Source organism: Cervus canadensis, chromosome 25, assembly GCF_019320065.1.
Source record: "Cervus canadensis isolate Bull #8, Minnesota chromosome 25, ASM1932006v1, whole genome shotgun sequence".
NCBI lineage: Eukaryota > Metazoa > Chordata > Mammalia > Artiodactyla > Cervidae > Cervus > Cervus canadensis.
The window spans coordinates 37472131-37491098 of NC_057410.1; the positions used below are offsets into that span (position 1 = coordinate 37472131).

The window sequence follows — 18968 nt, forward strand, 5'->3', positions numbered from 1 at the left end:
GACAAGAACACATAGTTAAATAAATTAGGAAGATACGTTATAACATTGTATCCATTTATGTGTGTGATACATTTCTAGTGTGTCTTTATAAAGTCTCATTAAGGTAGAATTATTTGTTGTATCTTATTTTAAAACATTCGTGTGTGTATTTTTATTATTTTTTCCTTTTCTTTTCCTGTTTCTTTTCTTCTGTCTGCTTCAAGCAGAATCTGTTATGTGACACCACTGCGCGTTCTCCTCTTGCCGCCAGTGTTAGTAAATGCAGGCATAATATTTTTCACAAAAAGAATACTTTACCCAGGAACCAAAACAGCCGCATGACAGTGCTCAGAGTTAAAAATAGGAAAGAGATAGACGTTAGTGCCAACTTACATCGTCAGTTACCTAGACACAATCTACAGTGTTACAGTAGTGAAGAAAAACCCAAAGCAGAAGATATTGTAGATCCTACTGAGTTAAATAAATCTGAATCAAGAACAGACAATACATCAAGTCCATTTAGGTCAACTGAAGGTACCGTGACCGATTTTAACCCCAATTTTGAAAATGATCCAGATCCTAAAGTTCAGAAAATTAATGAAGACTGTTGTGAAAATGATGAGCAGGAAGATAAAAACAGGGAAGAGAAAGCTACGCAAGATGAGACAGAAAAGGGACACGTAACTGAAGAAGAGAGTCCCAGCAAGCACGTGGATCCAGGAGAACCTTCTGGGGAGGACCGCGGCCAGGCCGCAGGGTGCTGCATGGAGTCGGCGTGCGGAGGAGGGCGCAGAGGCACGTTCTGAGGCAGCGCGCCGGTCCAGCCGGGGAGGGAAGCGGCCCGGGTGTGAGCACGGGCAGTCCTTATTTCTCTGTTGGCCGAGTTTTCTCATAGCAAGCAGCATATGCGTCTGGTACAGATGGAAACAAACTGTGTCAGATTTGTAAAAAACATTAACTGTTAATAAACTTCTTAAACCCTAATGTTTGACTCGTTCCTACTAAAACTTAGTGGTCGTGCATTTCTCTAATTCATTTTAGTATTCTGTTTTACTACTGGTATTCACTTAAAAAGTATTAGATTAGATAACAGAATAACAAAAATAAGGCCCTTTTAGAAGTGTTCGTTTTGCTTTAGAAATTCCTAATTCAGCATGTTGTAAAATCTCACTGCAAGTCAGATTTCACTACAAGGAATAATATTGATAAAAATCTGTTATGATGCTGTGTAACATTCTAATATACACAGCAAGTTCCTTTGATGATCTTTTTGCCTTGTATTATAAGATACTTTTTTATATAATGAGAAAAGTGAGTTATATGTATTGCCTAGGTATAGTTCTCACAATACTCTGCAGAGAATTATTTCTGTTTTACATGGGAAGCTTGGAGAAACATCTCTAGTGATCAAGAAGATGCAGAACTAGGATTTATATGGAGGTCTAATTCTACAGTTAATGAACTTTCTACATATGCTCTACTTTTGGTCAATTTACATGGCAGTCCAGACTAAGAAGTTCATTCTGAGTTGAAATCAAATAGCATTCATTCATTTGTTCATTCCTTTCCACCTTGGATATTCTAGTCACTTAAGTCATCATTAAATTAGGCATTTAAATTAAGAGAAAATGGGCAAAAATGACTTAATTCTTATTTCCTTTTTCAGGCACATAATGCTTCTTTTTTTTCATTTGATAATAAGTAATTGAGAATTTGAGACTTCCCCTGTATACCTTTTAATAAGATTCTCCTTCTACAGAACAATTTGTTAAGTCTCCCTGAAATTGATTATACAAGAATTTTTTTATTTTACTTTTATAGATGAGTTTTATTAGATTTGTTTTCCAAAAATTTGAACAATCTTAGCCCTTTTGTTTTCTGAGAACAGGAAGAAAAAATGATCCACATTCACTTACTTGAATAACTGCATCTGTATTTTAGTGAGGAGAACTGTTGAAAAAATATCTTCATGTAAGATCAGATAGAATTAGTCTCTCCTGTGAGTGAAATTTAGTATATATCTATCAATCAGGGGTACTGATTATCATTGATTAATTATTGTTATTTTTTGCTATTGTAAAAATTGCTATTGTAGACTGAAGAGATGAAGTAAGGGAGACAGAAGAGCTCAGGGATAGGAAACTACAGCTTGCCATGTCTGAAGAGACCTTAAAAATCATCCTACCTAGTGCCTTCACTTGCGAGATGCAGAAACAGAGGACCTGACAGGCGGTTGGTTTTGCTTAGTGTTAACCTTAACAGTAGTGAAACCAGAATGTAGACTTGGATCATCTGACAAAGGAGGGACATATTGTGTAGTTTACTGACACCATGAAGCATGTCTGTCTTCTTTCACTTTCCACTGTTAAATTCCTATGCACACACGTTCTCTCAGACAGAAATCAGGTGGATACATGCAGTGTTTCTGCCAGGGTTGTGTTATATGCTCTCAGCTCAGAATCATAGGTCAGCTCAAGAATCTCTTTACTTTTCTACATCCTATTTTCAAATTTCTTTACTTTAACTCTGTTTTACCTAAGAAAACTTACTCCTTTTTAACTTTTTTTTTAACCAAAGAGTGAATGTGTCAGAATGTATTTAACCTACTGCTAATTCAAATGATGTTACAGAGCCAGGTATAATAAATGTATTTATAGAATATTATACCTTAATAATAATGTATAATATATCAGTCTATAATAATATGATGATCATAATAATGTCTCTGGAATTATTGACTTGATAGTTAATCAAGCCAAGAGAATAGAATGGGAGAGAAAAAACTAAAACTGTTCTGAGTTGCTTTCACAAAATTATCTCATATAATGCTCTTTAACGGTCTTATAAGTGGGTATCTTTACTACCTTGTAGTAAAAAATAACCAAGCACATATTTCTCTTTCAAATAATGTACAGTTTAGAATGAGAAATAAGTATGAACATTGATAATAGCCCCCCAAGGTGGATTCATGCCAAAACAAATGCAAATAAAGTGTTACTGGATTTCAGAGGAGGGAGTAATTATTTTAGCTCCAGGAATGAGGAATAACTTTCTAAAGGAGGAAGGAATTTAGGCACCTTTTGTAGGCTTGTGTATTCATCTGCTATGGCAACCATAACAGAACACCAAGGAGTTGATGCCTTAAGCAACAGAAATTTATTCTCACAGTTCTGAAAACCAGAAGTCCAAAATCAAGGTATCGGCAGAGTTGATTTCTTCTTTTTTTAGGCTTTGGGGAAAGGATCCCTTCAGGCCTTTCTTCTGGCTCATAGATGGCTAGCTTCCCCCTGTCTCTATAGTTACTCTCTTCTGTATATATCTATGTGTCAAATTTCGTTTTTGTGTAAGTACATCAGACATTGGATTAAGGCCCACCTTAGTGACCCTGTTTCATCTTAATTATCTCTGAAAAGGCCCTATCTCCAAATAAGGTCATTTGAGGTACTGGGAATTAGAACTTAAACATACGAATTTGGGGGTTTGATGGGATTTGGGGCAAAATGCAATCTATAACAGATAACAATGTTTTATTTTGGACTGAAAGAACCACAAATTATATGTGTGGACGTCATTGAATCATACTGGCTTTGTTTTCTGTACTAATTTCAACAGACTGATTACCTTTTGTGAGTTCGTTTGTTTATGGTTGTTTTCTCTAGAGCTCTCCAATTTTCTCATTCTTTTGAGGAACAGTGTTCCCTTTTAGCATAGTGTTCTCTTACCCAGCATGTCTTATACAGCTTTTATTTGCCACACCTTAAAAATACTCCTAACTTCATTTTCCTGAAGACTTCAGGAGTAGATTCAGATGATCATTATCAAAGAGAACAGGAGCTCCAGAGGGAAAACTTGAAGTTGTCATCTGAAAATATTGAACTCAAATTTCAGCTTGAACAAGCAAATAAAGATTTGCCAAGATTAAAGGTAAATTTAATATTCTTTATTACAGTTAGAAAATCTAATGCCTGAAAACTTTCTCCCTACTTGTTATGTTTACCATGTTAGCTCATGAAGAAGCCAGAAACTCATATGCATAAAATATGGTAGTGTTTACACTGTCTACATTCACTCATGTGACAGTTATTTGTTGAGGGCCTTCTTTGTATCAGGTGCTCTTCTATGTGCTGGGAAAGAAAAATTCTTGCACTTGTAGAGCTTATATTCCAGCAGGAAGGCTCCTAATAGGTAAGCAAGTCAGTATATTGTATGTCAGCTGATGTTAAATGCTAAGAAGAAAAAGCACGGTTTGTGTGTGTGTGTGTGTGTTGGATAGGGGTATAGTTGACCCTTGAACTACGAGGGCCCATTTATATGGGGATATTTTTCAATAGTAAATACTGCTGTTTTACCTGATCCATGGTTGGTTGAATCCACAAATGCAGAGAAACTGCAGATATAGAGGACCAACTATGCTATACCTCCACATTGTTTAGCAGTCAACTGTATATGGGATTGCTCTTTAAAATAAGAGTAGTAAGGGGAGGCCTTACTAATAAATGATATTTTAGCAGAGAACTAGGGGACAGGTAAGGAAGTGGGTCATACAGATACTAGAAAAAGGATTCCAGACAACAGAACTGGCAAGTTCAAATGCTGTGTGTGTGGCAAGATGATAGTTGGTGTGTTTAATTAACAGTTACCACATTTCAAAATATTCGGATAAAAAAGTAATAAAATATTAGGGTAGCTCTTAAAATATAAAGTCTTTAAAAAATGTTTAGGATAATTGTCTCTGTTAGAAATTTTACTTTATTTTGATATTTATAATAAATTTATTTTTGGTTTTTGAAATCTTATCCTATTTATTGGAGTATTTTTCTCAACTGGCTGTTTCATTTCTGTTTTTTTTAACTTAGAATATTAGCAACGTGTTAATTCCACTGGTAATAGTATAATTAACCTATGTCCTTCTTATTCTGGTTTTTACACTGTTAGAACGTGTCAGAAGAGCAATTGTTTATATCTTTGTACCACGTGGATATGGTTCTACATATGTAATTTATGGGACAGTTAAAATCAGGAGTTCTGAACTCAAACTTATTATTGTATACTAAGGCAATAATGATGGACAGGGAGGCCTGGTGTGCTGCAGTCCATGAGGTCACAAAGAGTCGGATACAACTGAGCGACTGGACTGAACTGAACTGATGGCAATAATGTAGGAAATATATATTTAAATCCATATATAAAATCTCTTGTATTAGTACACTTTACTTCAACATATGTCACATTTCAAAATTCTCTTATTGGTAGGAAGATCCATTTGTTTACTTAAGCTATACAGTTGAAGAGACTGGTAGTTCAGATGAAGTGTTTGCCTTTCCTTATCAATGACTACAACTGTGTTAAATTGTTACATGTTTCTTTAATATTCAGAATCAGGTAAGAGACTTGAAGGAAATGTGTGAATTTCTGAAGAAAGAAAAAGCAGAAGTAGAGCGGAAACTTGGCCACGTTAGAGGGGTGAGTATGTGAGAGTATGCCATGTGTTTGTTTTGGCTTCAGAAGGGATAAGCTGGAAGTAAGAATAAAAGGTTGGATATAGCAGTACTGATATGCCTTTACTAGTGCCTCTGGTTTCAGTTTTATTCTGCTGCATGTACAGTGTAAAACATCACTAAGCTTTCTCTTTGTTTCAAGTTAGTAAATTTCATCATCTGTCACATCTTACATGCTTTTTATTCCACTTGGACTCTATACCATCTCTTTTTCCTTTGCATCTCCCTCCACACCTTGAAAACATTTAATTTCCAGGAATCTTCTTCCTTCTATTCATCGAGGTAACTACTAACTGCTTCTTGGTCTGATTCTAACACTTTGTAACTACTTTTTATGATATTCATGGCAGCTTCTTAGTTATAATTCTAATATAGTAATGTTGGGTTTAAGCTGTTCCTTATTAGCTACATGAGTTTAGGAATATCAAATTCTCTGAGTGTTGATTTTCTTGTATGTAAAGTGAAGACTGTAATTCCTCTTTCATAAGGTTATTATAATGAGTTGAAATAATACAAACTTTGGCTTCGAATGTTAGGAATCAACAATGAGTTTAATAATAAACCTCTTGTATTCTGGGTACTTTATATTGTACTTTCTAAAACATTTGATTAAATAAAAATTTAACATTTTTTCCCAGTCTGGTAGAAGTGGAAAGACAATCCCAGAACTAGAAAAAACCATTGGTTTAATGAAAAAAGTAGTTGAAAAAGTCCAAAGGGAAAATGAACAGCTGAAAAAAGCATCAGGAATATTGACCAGTGAAAAAATGGCTAGTATTGAGATGGAAAATGAAAATTTGAAGGTAATATTCTTAATGCCATTTGTACAGAATGTTATACTGATACAATTTTTATTAATTTTTAAGGACAGTTTTAAATATAGTATATAAAGTGGCTTTAATGGATGAACAGATACTTTACACATGTGGAAAATAATATTGGAGACAATAATTGAAGTGTTACAGTAGCATCATGTGGTCATCTTACTATTTCCAGACCATTGGTTCTCACTCTGGCAACATAAAATAATTAACTGTGTCTATTTTCAAAAATACAGTTGCCTAAACCGCCGTTTTTGAGATTGATCAGTTATGGGATTGGTCCCACCATTGGTATTGTTTTTTTTAAGTCATCAACTCATTCTAAGCCAAGATTGGAAACCTCTGCTCTAGATGACCAGTATTAAAGGGAAGAATTTAATTCTAATTGTGTGAAATATGATCTCTAAAACTACATTGAACTAAGTTTTATAAGTTTATGGGATCATCATTTATTTCCTCGTTTTGATAATGTAGAGTTTTTTAAATTACCAGGTTGAATTAGAAAAACTCAAAGTTCATCTTGGACGTCAGTTGAGCATGCACTATGAATCCAAAACCAAAGGCACAGATAAAATTGTTGCTGAAAATGAAAGACTTCGTAAAGAACTTAAAAAAGTATGACTTTCATTATTGACTATACTTATTTTTATGTTAGTTAATACATTTGTGGAAAACTGAATGAAAGAGTTGATGAGTGTCTATTCAGAATAGGTATTAAGAGATTTAGGAATTGTGTCTTATGCCCACCGTTGTTTTGTAATGAGGAACACTGAAAATAAAAAATAAATTAACAGGCAGTATAATGTAGAAGCTGGGCTTCCCAGGTGGTACAGGGGTAAAGACCTCACCTGCCAGGGCAGGAGACAGGGTTCAGTCCCTGGGTTGGGAAGATCTCCTGCAGGAGGAAGTGGCAGCCCACCCCAGTATTCTTGCCTGGGCAATCCCATGGCCAGAGGAGCCTGGCGGGCTATAATCCAGGGGTTGGCAGAAGAGTCGGACATGACTGAGCACACACGCACACATATATAGATGCCACACAGCCGGGATCAATTTTTAGCTTCATTACTTCTTAATTCTGGGAATGAGGGCAATCTACTATTCCTTCTCCTCCTCTAAGTTTCCTCATCTATGAAACTGGGACTATTAGGTGTATCAGTTTCACAGAGCTGCTACAGGGTTTACATGCGTTACTATTTATGCATGTGTATTTATGAATTACACTTGATGTACAAGACAGTATATGAAACTATTTTGTTAAACAGTAAGATTCCTTTCTATTTAAGAGACAGAATATATTCCTTGCCCCAGACAAATGTGTCCTTATTTATATGGATGATCCAGTGCATTAACTGAAAATTAATATTTGTAAACTAGTTACAATGGAATCTGAACACATTTTGAGGCCAGAGTGATACTGTGCTTTGAATGTAGATGTTTAATCGTGGAAATAATCTGTGGTGCTTACACATAGTTTATAGTTATGTCTCAGGTATTAAGGAGTCAAACATCTTTTAAAAAAAATCTAAAGACATAAACTATTCCCTTTTCTGTAACTATTATAACAAATATGACAAAGTAACAATGGAGTAAAATATTCTAAATGTATTTTTACAACCTCATTACATGCTCTGTTGTAATTATGACCACCATATTGCTGTTCTAGAGTTTAAAAAATACTGGATATTTATTGGACTTTTAATCAGCATTTAGAACTTCAGGTTATTTTTCTTTCTAGTTTGTAGTGATAATTTTGAATATATTACATTCATGAGAACAGTATTACCTTTTGGCATAATATACTAATTAGCTTTTAATGACAGGAAACTGAAGCTGCAGAGAAATTACGGATAGCTAAGAATAATTTGGAGATATTAAATGAGAAGATGACAGTTCAACTAGAAGAGAGTGGTAAGAGATTACAGCTGGCAGAGAGCAGAGGCCCCCAGCTTGAAGGTGCTGACAGCAAGAGCTGGAAATCAATTGTTGTTACAAGGTAGGAACAAGCAGCTTAACATTTGCAGTTTTATCAGTTCTAATTCTGCCATTATTGTTTTTAAAGAATATGACACTATTCTAATTCACTTAGTTCTTTTGTGAAGAACTGTTGGGTGGTTTGTTTTAACATGATCCTTACTCTTCCTTCCTTAAGAGATTTAACTAACTGGGGTGTCAGGGCACGGATCAGAGCAGAGCTGGGGCTGGGCTGAGGGTGTTGGAGCCCAGCAAGTTTCCTGAAGCTACTGTCACCCATGAGCCCAGACTGATGGTGCCCAACTTGTCCTGCTTTTCTCTGTGCTGCGTTCGTTTTCTACCCCAAGTACAAGCCAGGCACAATGGAGCCGTCTCGTCACAAGCTGTGGCATACCAGAGTAGGCTGTGCTGCAGTTTTGGAGCTGTGTTCTGGGCAGCTTGGTCTTGAAATACCTTCAACAGATGAACTCAGCAGACAGTTTTAGTGTCTTTCAGCCTCTACTTTCTGGCACTTGATTTTCTCCCACCCCTTGAGCCTTTTCTACAAATATGTGTGATTCCTGCCTGTCAAATAAACTTTGTGGCTATGAAAGAGGTTCAGGCTATAATTCACTGGCAGGCTGTAATCCAGCGGGTGGCAGAAGAGTCGGACATGACCGAGTACACATGTGCACATGAAGCCACACAGCCGGGATCAGTTTTTAGCTTCATTACTTCTTAATTCTGGGAATGAGGGGAGTAGGAATTCACCAGCAAATATTTGTATGTCCATTGTCACTACACCAGGGGTGGTTCATTGTGACGGATGAGTCTCTACAAGGCTTTGGTGTCATTCTCATTTCAACCTTAAGCAACTGCTTCAAGGAGTATATGCAGAAGTGGAGACCAATGAGATCCTGCCCACATCCTTGCCTGTAACATCATCCTGAATGAAGTTGTGTCCTTTACATCTGCTGACCCCATTTCAGAAGGCAGACTCATCTTTATCTTACCGTATTCCTAGAGTTCCTTCTGCCTGTGCATCTGAGTACCCCCTTGGATGTCTGCCTGCCATTTAGAATGGACTGGGTGTGGGTTTGCGGTCACCGTCACTGCAGCTGGGATGGGAATCTTAGCACTGTGAGGCTACAGCAGGTCTCAGAGAGGGCCTGCCTCACTGCACTTGCCCTGTCAGACAACTCTGAGGAGGAAGGTTTTACAGGTAGATTAGGGGGCCCAGCCAGTCCTGAAGAAGGGGCCCTTTCTAACATCATAATGACAGTACTCAGAATCTACTCTCCTGCCTCCCTACGGCTGTTTCCTTGATTCTGTCAGAGGGCTAATGTCAGGGCTGAGTGGAACAGTACATGTGATAGTATAAAGGGGAGAAGGAGTCTCTCCTTTTGTCTGCTTGAACGCCAGCAGAGGCTCGCAACCAGCAGGCCTATTGATTGGTTTCTTGGTTGGTCCTTTATTTCCTGCTACTATCATGTAGGGACTGAAAACATTCTGAGTTGCTTTGAGATGTATTTATCCAGCAGGTATTTTCTCAGTACCTGCTACATGCTAGACTCTCCTTTATGTTAGATGTATTTCTAAAAGGCCTACTTTAACTAGGTTTCTTCAGAAAGCCAGGTAGCTTCTGGGGCTTGTTGTTGTCTAGTCACTGAGTTGTGTCTGACTTTTGCGACTCCATAGACTGTAGCCCACCAGGCAAGAATTTCCCAGCTGAGAATACTGGAGTGGGTAGCCGCTTCCTCTTCCAGGGGATTTTCCTGACCCAGAGTTCAAACCTGTGTCTCCTGTGTTGGCAGGTAGATTCCTTACCCTTTAGCTACCAGGGGAGCCCTTCCACGCCTAGAAGTACCTTGGACTGGCAAATAGAGGCCGGGGTGGGGGTGGGTCAGTGTGCCTCAGTTTCCTCCCCAATAACAACTGACTTTTTATAATATTTGAAAATTGAGGGGGCTTCCCTGGTGGCTCAGACAGTCAAGAATCCACCTGTAATGAAGGAAATGTGGGTTCAATCCGTGAGTCGGGAAGATCCTCTGGAGAAGGAAATGGCAACCCACTCCAGTATTCTTGCTTGGAGAATCCCTTGGACAGAGGAGCCTGACAGCTCCAGTCCCTGGGATCGCAGAGTTGGACACGACTGAGCGACTGACACACACATTTCTCACTATGACCTTAAGTAAATTACAGTTCTTCTGTGATTTCAAGTTTTTTTAAAAATCTGTGGAAATGATAAATCCCCTGTCCTTTCTTTTCTAAAAAGGGATCTGTGAAGTTGCACACAAAAAAATTATGAATGTGAAAAGGATTTATAAATATTTGAGCAGGGTAATGAGAGACCTTTTAGATCATTTCTGTGTTTTTAATCTGAAAACTGCATGGGTAACAGCATAGAATAAGCCTTCAGTAAACACTTTTCAAAAAAACGTAACTTGACAGAACGCTACTTCTGGTCTGTAGCCTCATATATCCCTAAATCCACATTAAAAATGGCTCAAATCTGCAGCTGGGTTTAGACACCCAGGTCAGCAAAGTGATTGGTATCCATGACACATTATGCTCATACTGAAATCCTTATAGTTGCTCTGTTATTCACTCAGTAAACGAATGACGTCTATTCTATGTCTGGCTTTATCACACCACGCTGAGACAGTGCAGGGTGGTGCGGGAGCTGCTCTCTGGGGTGGTCAGAGGCGGCCTCCCGGCACTAGGCCCGGGAGGTGAGTGAAGCCAGCAGTGCCCTTCAGGGTCTCTCTGCAGGTCGCCCCACTCCCACAGTTTCTGTTTAGGGTAACAGTGTTGCCGTCTAAGTTCCTAAGGTTTATCAAATACTCTGATGATAATTACATTACTGTGATGTAACATTGAAATAATCATTTTTCTTCCTTGTCCTGCCTTTAACCTGATTTTGTTGCTAACGTGTTTCTTCTTTTTCTTTTCTCTGGAGAAATTTGAATGTTATGAACATTGTCTCTTTTAAGATGGAATATGCTTGTGGAAACTGTTTTGGCTCAATGTTTTAGAAATTTCTTTTGGGGTCTTTTTTTTTTTTTTTAACTATTGATCATTTCCTGAAAGGTTCCAAATCTATTCAGAGATACCATTTTTCTTTTCCCTACTTTCACATATTCTATTCCCTCTCCCAGGAGTGTTTTACTGGTTTTGTTCTAACTGAATTAACTCAAGTGTGTGTGTGTGTGTGTGAGAGAGAGAGAGACAGAGAGAGAGAGATGCTTTAGTTATCTTTAAATATATTCCTAAGAATATCCAGCAATATAAAGTTTTATATTCTTATGAATTTAGTTTCTATTTCTTAGTTTTGTGACTGAAAAAGGTATTAATTTTAATCTTTTACAGTGGTCAGATTCATCAGGCTATATCCTTGTTTATAACTTTGGGAAACACCTAAATCCTCAATTTAATTGGCCTGTTAATTAAGGGGTACTTCTCCCTTGCTGTCATGTAATGCTAAATAAATACGTAGGAGAAGATTTGACCAGAAGAACCAGTATAATAAGATATTCTTTTATTTTTAATGCAGTAATTTGCAGTGGCTTTTAAATCAGTAAGAGAAATTGTTTTCCATGTCTACACCATTTTTTCCCTTTATACTTTTAGAATGTATGAAACCAAGTTGAAAGAATTAGAAACTGATATTGCCAAAAAAACTAAAAGCCTTACTGATCTTAAACAGCTTGTAAGACAAGCAACAGAGAGGGAACAGAAAGTTAAGAAATATACAGCAGACCTTGAGCAACAGGCAAGTAATGTCCTTGTTTCACCTTCTCTGTATGTGTGTGTGTTTTTAGTTGCTCACTTGTGGCCAACTCTTTATGGCCCCATGGACTGTAGCACTCCAGGCTCCTCTGTCCATGGCATTTCCCAGGCAAGAATACTGGAGCGGGTTGCCATTTTCCTAGTCCAGGGGATCTTCCCAGCCCAGGGATGGAACCTGCGTCTCTTGTCTCCTGCATTGTAGGCAGATTCTTTACCACTAGCGCCACTTGGGAAGCCCTAAGTGAAAGTCGCTCAGTCATGTCCGGCACTTTGCAACCCCACAGACTACACAGTTCATTGAATTCTCCAGGCCAGGATACTGGAGTGGGAAGCCTATCCCTTCTCCAGCAGATCTTCCCAGCCCAGGAATCGAACCAGGGTCTCCTACATTGCAGGCGGATTCTTTACCAACTGAGATAGATATCAGGGAAGCCCCATCCCTGACATGTTTTCCACGTATTTACCAAGTAGTCCTTTTAAAGTATAAAGCACATCATAGCAGTCCATCCTTAGAATCTTCCAATGGTTCCCATACCCTAGAATAAAATCCTGAAGCTCTCTTCATAGCCTGCAAGGACCTACATGATGACCTGGCATCTTGTTTCCTCTCTAGCCTCATCTTTACTTTCTCTGGCACTCAGTGTCCTAGCCAAATTAACTTCCTTCAATCCTTGGAACAAACCAAACTCATTTGGTTTATTCAGGGTCCTGCTTGTTTCTCTTGTTTAGAATACTGTTTGCCCAAATATTCCCATACCTCACTCCCCACTTGCACGTCTCTCCTTAAATGCAGGCTCCTCAGACCCTCCCAATCCCCACACTGCATTCCATTCACTGCCCTCTTACTGTTATTTTTAATAGGCTCCTCCATCTTGAAATGTAAACCGATGACATCACATGACATGTTCATTGTCTTCCCACCAACATCCAGAGAACCACAGGAACATGCAGGAAGGGATTTGGCCTGTTTTTTCCACAGCTGTATCCAGTGTGCCTGGAACAGTGCCTGGCATGCAGTAGTTCTTCAGTAAATAATTGTTGAATGAATAGTGGATAGATTCACCACGGATGTGTAATCATACATACTTTTGAAAGCACAAATTTGAAAATTATGCTTTACTGAAAGTATGGATCTTTATAAAACCCCATATTTCCATGTCAAACTTTGTCTTCTAACTTTTCATTGGGCACAGATTGAGATTCTCAAACATGTTCCTGAAGGTGATGAGACCGAGCAAGGCCTTCAACGGGAGCTTCGAGTTCTTAGGTATATTATTTGTTGACTACTTTTTAAAAAATCATTTTTTAATACAACCAGGTTTGCTGTATCTAGAGTTAAGAGTTTTCACCCTTGCTGCCTAATTGGTTTATCAGCTTTATTTCACCCTTCTAATGCTAGTCACTCTTTTATATAATAGATGGTATAAAAGATAAACCAGATCCTTATGTAGGTGTCGTCTGTAATTTAGTTTCTTAATAGCATAGAATATATTAAACCTTAGCTTGCAAAGCCAAGTATTAATGGAATGAGAAAAAAATCCTTTACTTTCAAGGCTGTGCAGCATGCTCTTGTGAGGCTCCTCCCTCCAAAACTACTCTTGAAAATGATACACAGTTTTAAGAAAAACATGGATTTTTAATCTGTGATTTCTGTTTGAGAATGGTAGCACTGCAGTAGTTGAAGCAGATGAACAAATGTTTACCTTTATAAATATTAGCAAGTTCTAAGCACTGTGTATCACACAGTTAAAGAAATGCTCAGACCTATTTTGGGGTGCAGTATCTGGTTTATGTTTTAACACATTATCATTGTGTTCTAGATTAGCTAATAGTCAGCTGGAAAAAGAAAAAGAAGAATTAATCCATCAGATAGAAATTAACAAAGGCCAAAATGGACCTGAAAGTACCATATCTGGTAATGTATTTTTTAACATACTCATAGCATGTTAGCTAACCCAAGTTTTTTAATTAGGATTTGCCTTGTTTACAGATTTAACTGTCTTCCTAAAAAATCAAATCCTTGATGTAAGTTTTTAGAGCTGTCTCTTTCCTCCACACAGCAGTATTCCCATTGAGCTCTTTATTTGTAACACTGAGTAGCAAGTATTCAAACCTTTCTCCTTGAGTCCCTTCCGGATGTTACAGATTTATCATCACACAATGCTAAGTAATAAATACTAGGTCTGTTGCTTCCCGTTTCTCAGTATAGGCCCTTTGAAGCCCATTTAACATTTTCTTCTAAATGTTATGTTCATCTTGTTATTAATTTAAAAACTATGTGTGTATAAGCAAACATTGCCTATATCCTTTCTTTTTTCCTTTTACAAAGTAAAGTCTAACCTAGTTTCTATTTGCATTCAGAGTGCTTACTAATCATTTTGCGATTCCAGTGTGCATAGGTAACGTATTAATAAGCACTTGGTAGCTCAGAGGTAAAGCATCTGCCCACAATGCAGAAGACCTGGGTTCCATCCCTGGGTTGGGAAGATCCCCTGGAGAAGGGAAAGGCAACCTACTCCAGTATTCTTGCCTGGAGAATCTCATGGCAGAAGAGCCTGGCGGGCTTCATGGGGTTGCAAAGAGTCGGACATGACTGAGCAACTAACACACACACACACACACACACGTACGTCATGTATATACGTGGGTACACATATAGTGAACAGTCGATCCTCATTATTTGCAGATTCTGTATTTGCATATTCACTTACTACAATTTACTTGTAATCCAACATCAGTCCTGTATGGTACTTCTGCAGACATAAACAGAGCAGTGAGAAATTTCAGTTCTAAGATCCACAGTTTTCCAGATGAGATTCAACAAGGTGACGCTCTGCGTTTGTGTCAGCTGTCATACAGGGATGACCAGGGGGTGGAGACGGTGCTGGGGAGAGCGCACAGGGCAAGAACCTCTGGTTCTGGGACCAGCCAGACTGGATTTAAATCTCAATTCTGATACCTGCTCCTGGGGCAGGCTCAGCAGTCTCTTGACACTTCTGAACCTTGTTTCTCTCTTGTAAAACAAAGTAGAACAAGTTGTTTCTAGGATGAGTTGTTTCCAGGATTTCAGATATAAAATCTATGTGAGATATATGTGTGTATTTTCCCTAAGGACAGTGGTTCAAAATTCACTAATTCATTTTTCATGTTATAGAACTTAACTACTGCAAATAATAAGAATCTGTTGTTTGTATGCATATTGTACTAGACAGCTTGATGGAAATGCCAAATTCTGTTCCAAAGGATTTATAGTAACTTATATCTGAGCAGTTTTTTACTATTTCACATAGCTTTTCAGTATCCTATCAAGTAGCTTTTATACAAAACAGCAACAAGACGATCATGTCCAACTACCATGGTACAACTATCAGTTGTACCAAACACTATGCTAAATGCTTTATACGCATTTTATAATTCTTGTGACCCTGAATTTTGAGTACTTCTGTCTCCATGTTACCTCTGTTCAAAGGGGTTAAGTAACCTGTCCCCAGGGCTGCAGCAGCTAGGAGGCAGCCAAGGCAGGATGGAGCCTGAAGCTGGGAAACTCCAGCGTTCACTGCCAGTCTCTGCCGATGACCACTGCACTGCATCTCCTTTGGTGATCTGGAGTCCGTGCACAAACCTCTTCTGACAGCATCTCTCACAGCGGCCAGTCTGGTACTACACCAGGCACAGTACCCAAGAGCTGTCAACGCTGCTGACAGTCAGCAAGTTTTCTCTCTCTAAACGTCAGCCTCCCGAGAGGGGATTTTTGACCCTCATATTCTTTATCTCCTATTTAAAAATGAGGATATCAGTAAGATTGTTAAGGCTCAAAAATCAAATTGTTTGGAAATTTTAAAGCACTATTTAACTGTAAGTGGTTAGTAAGCTAGCTTTTGGAAAGTGCTGTACATTGTAACTGGGCTTCCCAGGTGGCACAGCGGTCAAGAATCCCCCTGCCAATGCAGGAGACACAAGAGATGCGGGTTCGACCCCTGAGTTGTAAAGGTCCCTGGGAATAGGCAGTGGCAACCCATTCCAGTCGTCTTGCCTGCAAAATTCCATGGACGGAGGAGCCTGGCGAGCTACAGTCCACGGGTGACAGAAAGTCAGACACGACTGAGCACACACTTATACATCAAGTTTACTGCACTGTTTCATTACCAAAGTGTGTAATATATAGCATCCCACTGATTAAGACAACTCATATAGCGTTTCAATGATCAAGAATCAACTCTGTAAAAAAAAATCATTAGCACTTTATGCAAAGGTGAGGAAAGGTTTGAAAAGTATGAGGAAAATACTTGTCTCCAACTTAGAGGAGCATTCCAAGGTCACCTTAATAGAATATGCTTCCTGTTCCATTAATGAAAATGTGTTTGCTGACGTTATTTTCTCAAAATTTAGCATTTTAAAAAATTTTACCTTTTGATGGCTATATAATAAGACACATTATATGCAGTTTAAAGAAAATGTTTCTAGCCAAGATGGTTAATTAAAGAAAAACTCCTATTGCACATCGACTCTCTTTATAAAATTAGAGATATGTTTAACTCTGGAGGAAATCAATAAATTAAACTAATGCCCTTATGCTTTCTATGTTTTCCTACCAAAACGTCAAGATGTATTCATCTTTGTGTATCCATCCTGCCCAGGGCATTCTTCACACAGTAATTACACAGTAAATACATCCTGACACACAGGGAACAGCCAGAGCTGCTGGTAGCCGGAGCCCCTTCCCTAATCATATACTTATTCTAACGTTGTACGTTTAGACCTAAAAAATTTTCTTGGTTCTTGAATTTTCCTCTGCAAATGATTTCTTCCATGTAAAAAATTAACCTGACTCTATACTTTTGACAACTAGCGTATGTCTCTTTGTTTGCTATGGAATTGTAATACTTGATATAGAGGTTAACATACAGAATTCACAGCCTGAACTGATCCAGCTATAAAGGCCACATTTTCCAGGCTCTAGTTCCAGAAGTTTCATCTTTCTCTTCTAAAATAAGTCCATTATCTTGAACTCAGAGTGGGAAAAAGCTTAGTCTAATTTTTACTATGTGGGGGCAGATCCTGATCAACTAAAGGAAAAGGTCAAAGATCTAGAGACACAGCTCAGAACCTCAGATCTGGAAAAGCAGCATTTGAAGGTAAGCATTTAATTGTATCTAATCATAGTATTATAAATGTTTTGTGAAAACAGCTGTTGAAAACTATTTTTATGATCGCCATCTCTGAATTTTAAGTTTGTATCCTAAATATTCCTGGAATCACGTTTTATACTTACATTTAAACCTTGATATTAAGGTTTTTATATTCATCTGACTTTATTCAAAATATTATATAGAACCACCAAAAAATTGAGACAGAACAAATGGGATTCTTTAAAGAGTTAATTATTTTTAATTGTCACAGATATAGCTTATTATTTTAATATTTTCCTAAGTTTTGGGAATAGTGTCTTTTTCTTTTTTAAATTCTTTTCAGAAATGGTTCACTTAAAGATACTTGATATCTTTTATGCTTTATCTGTTTAAGACTCTAAACAGAACGAAAGAGCATAAATATGAAAATTAACTAGTGCTCACTGGCTATTCTACCTGGCCATTAAAGCTTGAATTGTTTCTTTACCACATGCTTAACTTTTAGCCAGGCAGAAGCCATACAGTTTCCCTGATCATAAATACATTTATAACAGGTGACTACTATTCATTAAAAATTAGATACTTGTAAAGAAAATAGAAATGAAGCCTAAACCAAAGAATTGTAACCAAAATAACTTCAGTGTTGTGAATAACTAAGTTTTTTCACTGCCTCACACTGAGAACATCTTAATATTCTTTTGGGGAAAGATTAAATCCCCTCTGATTTAATAGTTGATAAATTATAGTGCCAGACTAGGACATAACTTAAGAGAATAATTTGACTTCTGCCTTATATTTGACTATTCAGGTTTCTTTGGCTTTCATGTTTGTAATTCATTCTCTTTAGTTCATACCTAAAGAATGTATTTTTTTCCTCTGTATACCTTTAAAAGATAATATGTTCTTATTAGGAGGAAATAAAAAAGCTGAAAAAAGAACTGGAAAATTTTGATCCATCATTTTTTGAAGAAATTGAAGATCTGAAGTATAACTACAAAGAAGAAGTGAAAAAAAATATTCTCTTAGAAGAGAAGTTAAAGAAACTTTCTGAACAATTTGGAGTTGAATTAACTAGTCCTGTTGCTGCTTCTGAACAGTTTGAAGATGAGGAGGAAAATCCTGTTAATTTCCCCATATACTAAAAGGCCATCTCTAACTATATAGTTTTATTTAACTATTTACTAACTTTGTAAGTTAAAATTCCATCTGGAAATCAAGCAAGTCTGACCTACATGATTTCCTTCCCAATACCTCATAGCTTTACTTAAACTGGAATTTTTAGTAAATAAAATTATATGAAAATTTCAACATATTAGGAAAGTATATTTTTGAAGACTGTTCGGATATGTTATATCTGTCAAATAGGCAATAAGCTATGGTAAATTTTTATACATTTACAATGTTGTACTAAGTTTTTTAAACATTTAAAACTGGGGTTTTATATATACTTACATATTTATATATGTGTTAAGATTCTCAAATTATGTCTATATATGTTATTAAGTTGAGCCATATGTTTTGTTAAATGTCTAGCAATTTTAAATTCAGTTTAAACTATTTAATTTTTAAAGTAATGGTCCAAAATTGTTGGTTTGTCTTTTAAACTACCCACGTACAATGGACTGAATCCAACCTTTGTACAAGGTGGAGAGCTTATTATTATATTTTTATTTCCAGAGGTTAAAATTCATTTGCTGTTTCTAAATAAAATTTTGAATAAATATTTGCAGCTGGAAAATTGATTGCTTCAAATGCTAAAAGACATATTGCTATATTAAGACACTGAACAATAAACTAAAACT

At 37.2% G+C, this 18968-nt stretch overlaps 1 protein-coding gene across 2 annotated transcripts in view; it reads left to right on the forward strand.

Annotated features, from left to right (window-relative positions):
- The window catches only part of CEP290 (centrosomal protein 290), an 89041-nt gene extending 70154 nt beyond the window's left edge, over positions 1-18887 (forward strand). For both annotated transcript variants that reach the window (XM_043447537.1, XM_043447538.1), the window contains 10 exons: positions 3769-3903; positions 5356-5442; positions 6116-6280; positions 6791-6913; positions 8119-8291; positions 11879-12020; positions 13231-13304; positions 13858-13952; positions 17093-17172; positions 18078-18887. In XM_043447537.1, coding sequence (XP_043303472.1) covers positions 3769-3903; positions 5356-5442; positions 6116-6280; positions 6791-6913; positions 8119-8291; positions 11879-12020; positions 13231-13304; positions 13858-13952; positions 17093-17172; positions 18078-18308 — 1305 coding nt within the window. In that variant the 3' untranslated portion in view covers positions 18309-18887. The remainder of the gene's footprint in view (positions 1-3768; positions 3904-5355; positions 5443-6115; positions 6281-6790; positions 6914-8118; positions 8292-11878; positions 12021-13230; positions 13305-13857; positions 13953-17092; positions 17173-18077) is intronic.
- Positions 18888-18968: the final 81 nt, after the last annotated feature.